The sequence below is a fragment of the Micropterus dolomieu genome, unplaced genomic scaffold, assembly GCF_021292245.1.
Source record: "Micropterus dolomieu isolate WLL.071019.BEF.003 ecotype Adirondacks unplaced genomic scaffold, ASM2129224v1 scaffold_355, whole genome shotgun sequence".
Classification (NCBI taxonomy): domain Eukaryota; kingdom Metazoa; phylum Chordata; class Actinopteri; order Centrarchiformes; family Centrarchidae; genus Micropterus; species Micropterus dolomieu.
The window spans coordinates 1-12,314 of NW_025744341.1; the positions used below are offsets into that span (position 1 = coordinate 1).

Below are 12,314 nucleotides of genomic sequence, written 5' to 3' on the forward strand. Positions count from 1 at the left end.
CATTTCTCGCCTCATCAGTGGAATTATTAGACATTTTTGTGATGGACTCTTTGGCTGTTGTTCGGGCTGTGAAGCGCCGCAGGAGAGGAAAAAGACGGTAACCCTAACCCTCACCAAATTCTTTACAAAGAATGTTTAATGAAGCCAAACACACAGTAGCTTCCGTTATCCACAGTAAAAAAGCTAATCCTACCATACTACTTCAGGAGCTAACGCTAGCCACCGTTGACGTAACTTTAACGTTAGCCTAACGTGACCTATGTAGAACAAATAACCTAACGTACACACGTGTCACATTCTGTAATGCGTGTGATTTAGATGTACAATAGTAACAGCCGTAGCTATTCTGACGGCGAACATACGCCGAGACCCACGCATTCAGACTTTTCAATGTTTTGGATAATGCTAATCAGTCACCTAATGTTGCCACAATGTATACTGTAGCCAGGACTTTGGTGCAGCAAAACAACAGAGAAGGCATCAAGTTACGTCCTGTGGGGGACGCACAGAAAAAAAAAAAAAAACTCATTTATGGTTATATTTCCTGTCCTGACAGTGGAGCTGAACTGAGAGTGGAGTCTGCACCGGAAGAGACTCCACAGTGGAGGTCTGCAAGTTAGACCCCTCTCGAATTTTAGTATGCATACATACATTTTAAATATATTGATCCTTCTGTTAAAATTAGGAATGTCCTGATCAAGTTCTTTTGGCTCTAATCAGAGTCCTTGAACATTACATTAACCTGACACTTTTATCCAGTGCCTGGCAATAAACCTGATTCTGATTCTTAGTTACAGAATTAACATTAATTATTGACAGTTGATGTGTCCTGATTAGCTGCTGCCTAATTGTCTTGCATTCAGGTATAAGAGTGGAGAGATAACAGATTAGTTACCATTGGAGCCTTGCTAATTTTGCCAGCTCAGTCCATTAAAATACGCCCAGATTGCCAGGACTTCCAATCGCTACAGTGAGAAACTCTATGCATACTTGACAGACAGGGATGTGTGGATTATTTTGGTGTCATGTTCTCACTACTAGTAACTATAATGAGAGCTTGGCTCCAGACAAACTGGGCAATCTACCAAAATCTGAATGTACAGCTGCCTCAGCAACAGCAGGTCATTTTTGTGTGAAGTGGTTGAATTACTTTAACTAACCCGTCAATGATGAGACTCTCGTATGCAGCCTTCTTGTCACACACAGGACAAATCCAGGTGGGTTTCTTCTCATTCATCTGCAAGTAGAGGGCAGCGTCAAAGCACTGCAGGTGAGAGCAGGTCACCGCCCGGCATGGTACTGTCAGTCGCATCTTACCCAGCTGGAGGACAAAACACACGTCAGTCAAAACGAATCAACCAAGAAAACACCTGGTACAATTCATACAAAAGGCCCACAAGGTAATGGTGCATTCCATTTACCTCATTTACCCAGTTAACAAGTCGGTATTTACTCATACTAAACACAGTAGTAACATGTCCACAGACAGCTGTTGGACAGCACTTTGTGTACGAAAATGTACATGAGAAACAAGTACACAGAAGTGCTAATAAACAGTATAAACTACAGTTTGATTCTAACTGTTGATTCTCAGAGCAGCCATCTTGGATCACGAAGTCAGGGTAGTGCGGTTTTCCCAACTTTCCATTTCAGAAATCCAACTTTGAAATTTCTGACTTTGAACTCAGAAATTCTGACTTCCCTTGTCAAATGCAACGCACCATAACACCTACTAAGCTCTGGCACTCCAGAAATTCTTAGACAGGTGAAACAGGGTAACATGATGTCAAAACGCCACTTTTATTTATGTATTTCATGTAATAAGTGTACACAGCAGCGGAAGACAAGTGACACACCATGCTCATGTGCACCTCAGATTCGATTACAATTCAGAGGGCTGTAATGCGATTATAAAACGATTATCGTTGCATAATTTTTCTCTATACAGGATCTCTGCATAATTACTAAGCATTAAATTTGCACATTAAAATCCAAAAGAAACGTCTCCTAATTCGCTTAAAAGGACTAGTTTGCATCCCTAATTTACTTCATTAACCTCAGCTCCATGGTCCCTCATTTCATTAACAACCAGATGTCAGACTCCTCAGAAAACGCAGGATGTACAGTACAGCTTGTACCTGATGTTCTCAACCCTTGACAAGTAGGTAAGTTAGTAATGACATACAGCTGAGCTAATTAATATTACTTCGTTACTCATTAAGCTAACGTTACATAGCAGCCAAAAAACGTGCACAGATGCGTCATTTACCGGGCACATAAGTGAGACTCGAAGGCTTGTCGTAGCAATCTCACTGTCTGGATCTGCAGTCAGCTTTTCTTTAACTGGAACACAGAGGGCAGGGGACAGAAAAAACAAAAAAAACACAAAGTCATCAGAAGCCTGCTCCACACAGGCTTTCAAAAAATTGTTAATTGTTCATCCCTACACCTGGATTCAGGTCTGTTTGAGTTGGCTGAATGTTTGTTTTGTAACAATCCTGGGTCCAGGAGGTCTCAGGTTTTTATTTTTATTTTTTAAATAGACAGGTCAATTTCAGGTGCAGGTAGTGCAGTGTAGCAAATACCTGATAACTCTAGCTAATAACTGCTAACCGTGCTCTGTCTGTTCACAGAGAGCCATGCAGCACATGTGACCAGGTTACATGAAGATTTGTCATAGTGGTTTACTGTATAGTTACTCAGTGCTCTGGAGTGGTCTGGGTTTCTGATGCCCTTCATCCTCAGTCTCTGCAAGAGCAGTGGTGATGTCAGCTGCCTCACCAGGTACACAGACATCGAATAGGTCTGAAAAACAATATAATCAAACAACTTCAATAGACGTCACTCTTCCTGTCCCCAAACATGATATCCAATTCCAACTCAAGCACATGAAAAACTAAAAGCTGAATAGAGTTCCAATGAGGGTTACGTTCTTACTTTTCCAATTTCAGGCGCCCATGTCACTGAAATCTGATTGGGTACTGCAGAGGAGAGTCGGACGAGGGAGGTAATGTTTAGAGGTCTTCCTGGTCTCTTCTGTTCCACGCCGTTTTTTGGTGGCGGTGCATAACCCTACAGGAATAAAAAGCTTTGTTAGCATCTCAATAGTAGAATAATTAAACTTGATCGGCGTTTTATTGAAACTGTTCTGGAGTGAAACGAGCACTTACTGGCAAAGGAAAAAGTTTCCCATTGACCTTTATACAAAGACTGTTTGGGTAATTATCCTCTTGAGGGCAACTTGTCTCTGACAAGCAAAACCTGGACAACACAAAGAGATATTTCTCAATATTAGGCAGCATCTGTTTTTCATTCCTTCCTGACAATTCACTGGGGTATTTGAGTAAAAAAAAAAACAAGGTAAAAGCTGAGATGCTGGTGACAAGTATGACACTGTCTAGCCTACAGTGCTGTGAGTCAGAGCTGGAGAGAGGAGTTTGTTGTGTTGGTGTAACATTAGGAAATAAAGTCTTGCTAGCAGCTCCTCTTTGTATACAACAAACTCCTCCCCTCGTTTCCAGCAGCGTCTTCAGTTTTTTTTCAATACAGGTTACAAGGTTCTTTGCAGCAATCAATGTTAAAACACACTATAACATAGGGATGGAAAATTAATTGAAAATTAATCGAAACCAAAATTCAGAGTGTCTAACCGACATAATTTCCCCATGTCGGTTATTTAATCCTGGTAATGTGTGTGTTCATGTACTTTCCCCTCGAAACACCACGTGTGTAGTCACGTGACTCCGCCCTGTCCAGTCCTGCTCAGTTTTCAGACCGGTGTCTGAAGCTCAGGGAGATGTTAGCTAGCGCTAACCGCCTTCACTTTCCAGCTGGATGAAAAAACAGACTTAATAACGGACACACTGTGACCTACACTGTACATTTACTGCCAGACTGAAAACTTAATACTCGCCCGCTTTCAGCGTCACTTTCTGCCGCTCTCTCACATTCACTCGTCCAATCACTCGCTACGCAAAACACACTGCACTGCAGTTAAAAGACCTGATTCTGCAGCTCTTATAACAGCGCCGTTCACGTACACGCTCTTTGATGAATGAGGACAGGAAGCTAGCAAAGCGTTATTTACCGTGCTCACACAGTGTGCAGGGGGAAATTTTAGTAGCAGCGGTCATAATTAAGCAGCAGGGATGCGCCGAATATTAGGGAACCACGTCTCTGTAATATGTACGTCAACATTACCTTATTAATTAACATTTAGTCAGTCTAATGGATTTGTGAAATCTGTGAATAAATAAACCAAAGTTTATTTACAGTACAAACCTTGTCAGTGAAATATCAGGACAAAAAAAAATAAAAAAACAGCATTCAAAAACAAAATAATTGTTCAATAATCGTAATGGAGGTGAAATGTTTAAGTAATTGCGATTTAGATTTTACGTGAAATAGTCCAGCCCTAGTATACAAGGTTTTTCCTGCATAGACAAATTTTTCACACCCCCCAAAGAGGTTTTCGTGAGCGCCAAAGGAAAATCCACAGTGCCAAAATGATCAGAGTTGGAAAAAATAAGACAACACCTTTCTAATCCTCTGCAAATGTGTTTTAATAGCCATTTATCAAACAACTGTTGCGCAAGCATAACATAAACTTAAATACAACATCTCATCTTCCAGCAGTCAGCTCTCCTCTCACCCACAGTCGCTGTATTTTACACATGCAGCAGGCGCTAATAAACCAGCTGCTGCGCTTAACTGCGCCTAAACTCACGCTAATGACTTGCTGTTATTTCTTACAATATTAAAGCAGTTTATGCTTGAATGTGCTGGTATTCACCGGTACGGTCACTTCTACATTTTAGTCTCTGGCGTACCGGCACCGGTTCTCTCCTCTGCCCTCTCCAGATCAGGTTCTCTGGGCACTAAGTGACGCTCACCTGTTCCCCTTCTTGCCTGCCAATCTCCGCAGGGAGATCGGGAGCCTTCATGCAGCCATGTGTATAGTGGCTCATCAAAGTCACTTTTTGTTAACCAACCAATCACAGCCTGGAGGAGGCCGAACATTAAAAAAAAAGGTTGAGGCAAACTTTAGAAATGTTTAGCTTGTCGTTCTGTATGCACCGTTTTTATTTTTGACAAGATTAACTTGCATAAACAATTCAGAGACTGACCAACTTGTAGAGCATTTTTCTTGCACAATAATTTAATGACACAAAATGAAACTGCTGTTTTGTCCAACTGGAATTAATATTAGGCTACTAATGGTAAGCTATAATAGCCTGTACTATTATCTGAAATTATAATGAATACACAAACATTAGCACTAATCAATGCTTCCCCACAGTGGTGCAGGCTAATATCAGAGAAAGGTTTTATTTGTGACACAGCTGAATCTCCACTAATATCTGTAAGCAAATTATCCAAAGAAAGTGTAACATGTAATTATACTGACATTATACTCAGTAGATATTTTTTGTTTATCAAATGGTCAGAAATAACCAGAAAATGCATAGATTTCGAACACTCCACAGTCCAGAGCGTAAAGCTGAACACTGACGTAAACAGGAATGTTACCTGTACTGCAATATAATTTTCCTCAATAACAATATAACAAATGTTCAATATATTGTCACTAAAACGTTAGATTTAATTCCTTTGAATCATGAACGAATTAGCACTTCATTTTTCTATTAAAGAGGTCATATTATGCTCATTTTCAGGTTCATAATCTTATTTAGGGGTTGTACCAGAACAGGTTTACATGGTTTGATTATCAAAAAAACACCATATTTTTGTCATACTGTACATTGCTGCAGCTCCTCTTTTCACCCTGTGTTGAAGGCTTCGTTTTAGCTATGAAGTGATACATCTAGTCTCTAAATGATCTTTGTTGGGAGTTGCACATGCTCAGTTCCTAGTTAAGGACTACTAGCCAATCAGAAGCAGAGAAGGGCGGGTCAGCAAGAAGCCGGTAAACAGCTTGGGTTCAGCTGTACATGTTGCCGACCAGCTTGGCAACATGGACTGGAGCAAGAGTTTCAGAGTGGTGAGTTATTAATCTGTAACAAAAGTCTCTTTCATCCATAAAGTTTTAACTGAGCTCTGTCTCTACATCACAGGAACAACTTCCTGTGCACTGACTGCCTGGAGGGTAGCTAGTCTTTGGAAGGGAGGGGAGAGCTGTGCTGCAGCTCACTGTGTTTCCACCGCTGTTTTTGAGGGCGTGTCGGACTAGCCGCTTGGTAAGCGTTATGACACGTATTTTCATTGTGACGTCACAAGAAAGGGAAGTAAAGGCTGGAATACAAATGAGCTGTTTTCAGTTCAGAGCAGAGTTTTCTGTGGGAGATGGGAACTCCCTTTGGGCTTTTTCACTTTGCAAACCTGTTACATGCACAAAAAAAAAAAAGATATAACTCAATAAAGGAGAGGGAAAAGCCAAAAAGCATAATACCACCTCTTTAAGATATGTATTTTGTTGAGGAAAAGGGACTGAAAAAATTTTACTTATTTTTACTCAAGCATATAAAGAAAAGAATTTCTCTCAATTGTTTCGAATGTTCTTCCTCAGATTTGTTAAGTGATCCAGTAGTTTTTGTCATGTTCTGATCATAAAGAACAGTTTAAAACCACAGTTAGCCATCTGGTTTCTACAAAAAGCAAAAATCAGCCTCTTAACTTGAATTAATGATTTGACATTTATCGTGATAATTATCAAAATCGAATGCTATGAAATTTTTTGATAAAATCTTTGGCCGTATTGCCCAGCCCTAGTTTGGAGTCATCAAAAAAACAAGTTTTAATATGATTTTAAAAAGAGCTTGCTTTGAATCATTTTGATCACTTAGTACTAAGGAGTGTTTCTTAGTTCAAACTGGTCAGAAAACTCTGCATATTCTCACCTCAGTTGGATTTGAACCATGTAGTCCCTTCTGCCACCCGGTAGAAAGTCCCTGTAAACAAACAAGGTTTCACATACTTTATTTTACACTACAGACATGGGCCTTCTATGGAATACCAGAGAGATTAACAAACAGTCCTACCTGGATATGCATACTTCTCGGACTTGCTGTGGTGTCAAGGCAAAGATAAAATATTTTTCTTGGTGGTACCTCTGTGAAGAACTTGCTCCTGAAAACACAAATGTTACATTAATTCCAAAGTGCTGCTCTTCAGATAACTACAATACCGTGGCTTACATTCCCCGTATACAAATATTATAATTTATGCATCAAATAATGAGCACATAGTTCACATTTAGGTATATTTTCAGATTGTAAATCAGCTGCTAAATATTAAACCTCCGACCAATTTTATTGTCCTCCAAATGTGTGTGTGTCACGTGACTATTGTGGTCCAGTCATGACTAAGTGATCATGCCTACAACTTCAACTACTTTAATTAACCCAAGATGGAATCTAACAACAACAACAACAACAACAACGCCGCCTCCCCCACTCCAAAAAAAAAAAAAAAAAAAAAACGGGGGAAAAACCCAAGATATGAACCGGACCGTGGATTTGGTGAATCGATACACCCCTAACATCTACTACAATAAGCTGGCACTGAATGCCTGATCAGGTATTCACATCATGGGTAGCATAAATGGGAAAAATGTCTATGTTCACAATTTGCAAGTTTTCACATCAAAATGGTGTTAGGAGTGGTGATGGAGTAGTGGATAAGATACATGCCTTTGGTGTGAAAGACCCTGATTCGATTCCCACTGTGACATATCCACTAATTGCCAAGTGTTCAGTGTCACTGAGCAAGACACTTAACTGTAGTTGCTCCAGAGGCGTGCAACCTCTGACATATGTATGCATTTGTAGGGTCACTTTGGATGAAGCTGGCGTGAAGCGGAATGATAACAGAGTTGGTGTTGTGAAGATTAAATCACTCTGCAGTGACAATATAACTCCATTTCCATTCAATTACAGGTTTGGCGGTTGGCAATGCGAGGTGCCCATATTTGTCTAGTTATACCGAGTTCGGTTTATAGGGGACCTTTCAAAAAGTCAGTTCCCCACTTGTAATTACAAATTGGAAGTGGACATGAAACTTCAAAAAAGAAAAAATTTGTAATTACAGTAACTGCAACATGACATGAAATCATCCTGTCTTCTGCCATTTCCTGGCTGGCTGTATTAACGCATGTAAGAGGTTCGGCTTTTATTGTTTAATGAATGATGTTGTGTTGTAAAACAAGATGTTTTATCATATTAAACCTCAGATTTCATTTTTGAAGCAGTATTTTAAAACATTCCACTTGTAATTCCAAAAGCACACTGAGGGAAACTGCAGGAGTTATAAACAAAAGCAATAAAGATTACCGTCTGATATAAGAATAGGTTTAAAATATGTTCATGAATTGGTAGCCTAGTTGCATGGCTCAGACTAAGTGTTTTCCTTTAAACCAAAAGAGAAAAAAACTCCACAGACCTAGACTTGAAGGCTTGATTAGGACATCCAGCACATCGTAGAAGGGCAGGGGCTTCATCTGCACATCCGGGTGGACGGGGGGGATGAGAGGGGCTGGCTGCTGGAGATTCATGCTGGGTTTGGTGTCGTGCCACACAGCTGCTTCACCAGTCAACAGACTGAAGTCTGTGTTACAGGACTGACTCCTGTAACAGAGATATTTGCGTTCAATACAGCGTCTTTATGGCAGCCAAATCAGGCTACAATCCTGGAGTCACGCTTGTTATTCAGCTCCTTCAGGAGAAGCTCAGATGAATGAGCAGCTCTCAAACTTGATACCATATACAATGGAAGAATAAGGTACACCATGACGTGAAGCTGAGCACCACTGACTTAAGATAACGCCATGGCCCAAAATAATCACCCGCCAAGTCCCAAATCCAGGGAGATTTTGTATTTGGCCAAATATAGATTGGACCACCAGGTGATTAAACAGTTTGTAATCTCAGTGTAGAGCCAGGTTTACATGGCTGTTTTTACCAGCACCCTCACTAGGGGTGTGGAAATAATTGATTCTTACACGCATCGCAATACGGATTTTGACGATTCTGAATCGATTCACAAATGTCAATAATCCATTATCTAGAGGTTAAATGATAACGTAATGTTGACGGAACGAAAAATGCAGAATTCGGAAATGCGGAAGTGCAGCACTGGACCGTCTGTGGTGTCCACACAACATGTGACAGGCGGCAGTAGGTGACGGTGAAAACGAGCGGGGCACAGGAAAATATGAGCGCTAGGTTTCAGTCTGGCTGTAAAGTGTAGTTCACAGTCCGTCGTTAAAGTCCGTCTGTTTTCCAACTGCTGGAAAAGTGAAGGCGGTTAGCACAAGCTAAAATCTCACAGGCCTTTTAGAGAGTTTGTCATTTCCTGGAAAACGATTTTAAAACATTGATGACTCTTCCTGCACTTGGGGGCGTGTATTTATTCAGGGTCCAATGAAAATCTCTCTCATTTTTATGACGCCATTGGAGTGTAGGGTTTCTGGAGGCTGACCGGGCCTCACTGATTACTGTATAAAAATAAGGGCGCACCGATTCGATCAGTCACCGATCACAATCGCCCGATAATGGCTTTAACTAGTTTGATCGGTGGTCGCTAAAAAGCGAAGGAGTCGCATGACGCTGAGTTGCGATAGCCTATCAGTGTTGAGATTGTCCGTACGTCACCGAGGCTTCAGAGCGATGTGTGCAGAGGGCCAGGCAGAGCGGGCGATTGAAAATCTGCTGGCCGGCTGAGAGCTGCTAAACTTTGGGGAGGGGAGCAGGGAGCAGCGCTGAAACCACTGGACAAATAAACCCCCGTAGTCGGTCAGATTATGCTCTGAGAACTTCGCCCTTTACTCGCGGGAGGAGCTCGGAGTTAACTGCTTTTATTAAATTAGCTTTTTACTTTAGTTTTTGGGATTTCAACGTTGCTTTATCGTCACTGGAGCTTCTCAGCAGCTTCCGTGCACATCCGGTTCCAGTGTTGTTGTTAGCTCTGTCGGACTACGACTTCATATTTATATAAAGACCGGACAAAACTGGACATTACTTGGAGAAAAGAAAGCGGATGTTGATCCTGGTGAGTTCAGAAAACATGTGTATGTAACTTTATTCCAGCTATCATTGTACTTTACTGTGACCAACTTAGCATAGCATAGCCCTGATCGATCCAAACTCCATTCAGAAAACAAACATTTTAGAAGTTGTTGTCCTGCTGTCAGATCTGACAAAGCATGAATTCATATGTTTAACAAATCTGCATCATGTTGTAGTTATTTCAGCATCAGTTTAATCTGTTTATTGCTATTTAATCACAGCAAAATGTTTTCTTTGGGTTCATACAGTTGTAGTAATGGAGAGTTGTGTTTATTCACATTAAAATCGCCTTCTCGCATTGTGTGCAGCACAACACTTGCAGCGAATGAACTCACGTGATGCCACAATGACTACTTCAAACCAAAGCTACGAGAAAGCATTTCCTAACCACTGGCTCTAAAACATGCCGTCTATGATGCTGACCCAGAGAAAATGCTGCTGTTGAATGCATCTAATACTACATGACAGTCTACAACCAGGACCTGCAACTTTGAGATTTCATACTAACGTTGCACATTTGAAAGAGGAGCCGTGTTAGATTCAAATTAGGAATTTGCTTCATGAAAAAGTTTCACTCTAGTTTTCCACTTTAGGAAAACTAAACCATATTCCTGGGGTTTTCTGCACATAGCTAAACAGATACTTTTACAGCTGTACGTGCTTGGGGAACACTTTCACAAAGAAAAAAAAGATGATTTTAATGGCAAACAATATGGCTTAAATAATGTTTTGGTCGAATGATAATGACTACAACAACTCACGGAATGTGATGTTTTTAATGCTTAACTAATAACCGATGACGACGAAGCGTTCACATCTAATGTTAAGCGGCCAGTGCAAAGACTGACACCCCTTAGCTTAGAAAATGAACAGAAAATCCCAGAACATGTTGCTGGTGTGTAGAAAAACTGAAGGATAAAACCATGTACTAAAATTCATTGAATCCCAGCTGCTGGAGAAACCGGGATCAGCAGGGGAACGGGGACTGTAGCTCCTAGCGTGCCCAGCAGCTGTTAATCACTTCGTTCACTTCTGGCTAACTGGAAGGATCCTCGTGATAGATTAGCCGTTAACTTTGCTTACAGGATACTTAAGAGCCGTACGCGCCAATACTACTTACTCACACAATGACAGCGCAACTAGACGTAGTTACAACACAAATAAAATGAAGTATGGTTTTAGCGAACGTTAGTTGCAGCAAGCTAACAAGTAACCTAGCGAATGCTAGTCATACACTGTTAGCATTAAAGCTAACTGCTAAAACGCAAACGGTCTGATCTGATGCACATTCCAACCGAGCTACGTCCTGTCCTCTGAGCCCGCCACATCGGGTCGTAATATATCGACCAGCTTATTCCTCACAATTTATCGTAGCATTTTTCAATGTCGACGGAAGTAAGTCACATAAGGTTTTTTTTCGCCTACCCGAAACTCCTCATTTTCCGCCATCTTGTTGTTCCGGTCATCCCGCCCGGCGTGACTACTTCCAGGTGACGCCACAGCCAGGCGGTGGAGATTGCCAGGGCCGTTAAATAAGAGGCTGTGTCCGAAATCCTCTCTCATTCACTACTCCCTACCCTGTATGTACGGAGTTGTATGTAGAGCACTATATAGTGAGCTCACTCGCATTATTAAAACAACACTTTCAGACACTACTCAGAGCTAAATCGTGGCCACAGATAGACCATGTCAATTAAATGACACTTAATATTTGTAGACATTACTCATAGCTGGAATAAATTGGGTCTATAGTTAACCTAGACGGTGAAATGATGGTTATCGCTTGCTGGGTATGTTTGTGAGCGTTGCCGATCTGTGGACGTAGAAGGCCAGTGCTGTACACCATAGAGGCGCACGCATACAACAACCAACTGAAGACATGGCAGTATGGCCATAGTATGGCATAATGGGAGGGGCTGAGGAGACATTAACCGGCTCTCCACTGAAAGACCATGCGCTGATGATATCTCTGATAAAAGAATACTAACTTATTCTTCCATCGTTTCCACTGACAATATGCCTTCAATCCTTAAATTAACAAGTGATCCATCAACAGCCAGAAACTGCATGCCAACAGTTATGGCAAGCTCCTTTCATCTGCCATTTTCACCATAGGCTAGGCTACTATGGCATATGGCAAGCCGTTTTAATATTTATTCCTTAAAACTTACTAGTCACTATTTAAAAGCTGCTAGTACTTATTAGTTACTAGTAACTAAAAAATAACTAGAAACTAAAAAATAAGCACTATTTCCATTTTACTAGTATGTATTATTTAGTTATAGTAACCCC

The 12,314-nt window shown here is 41.0% G+C and overlaps 1 protein-coding gene across 2 annotated transcripts; it reads right to left on the reverse strand.

The window, feature by feature from the left end:
- Window positions 1–1,073: 1,073 nt before the first annotated feature.
- Window positions 1,074–11,759, reverse strand: LOC123967409 (E3 SUMO-protein ligase PIAS2-like). 2 transcript variants are annotated; one of them, XM_046043503.1, is made up of 9 exons: window positions 11,448–11,759; window positions 8,398–8,582; window positions 6,999–7,086; window positions 6,858–6,908; window positions 3,171–3,261; window positions 2,938–3,072; window positions 2,700–2,805; window positions 2,270–2,343; window positions 1,074–1,321 (listed from the first exon to the last, which is right to left on the reverse strand). In XM_046043503.1, exons 1-9 carry the CDS (start codon window positions 11,486–11,488, stop codon window positions 1,109–1,111), a joined length of 984 nt encoding a protein of 327 aa, XP_045899459.1. In that variant the 5' UTR covers window positions 11,489–11,759; the 3' UTR covers window positions 1,074–1,108. The 2 variants fall into 2 exon arrangements, with proteins under 2 accessions (XP_045899459.1, XP_045899460.1); XM_046043504.1 differs by having other exon boundaries at window positions 11,318–11,449.
- Window positions 11,760–12,314: the final 555 nt, after the last annotated feature.

Coding starts and splice junctions, on each gene's coding strand:
- LOC123967409 (XM_046043503.1), bottom strand. CDS start 11,488: ATGACCGGAACAACAAGATGGCGGAAAATGAGGAGTTTCGG. Junction 3,073..3,170: donor GGAAACTTTTTCCTTTGCCA/GTAAGTGCTCGT, acceptor TTATTCCTGTAG/GGTTATGCACCGCCACCAAA. Junction 2,806..2,937: donor GGGCGCCTGAAATTGGAAAA/GTAAGAACGTAA, acceptor ATTGTTTTTCAG/ACCTATTCGATGTCTGTGTA.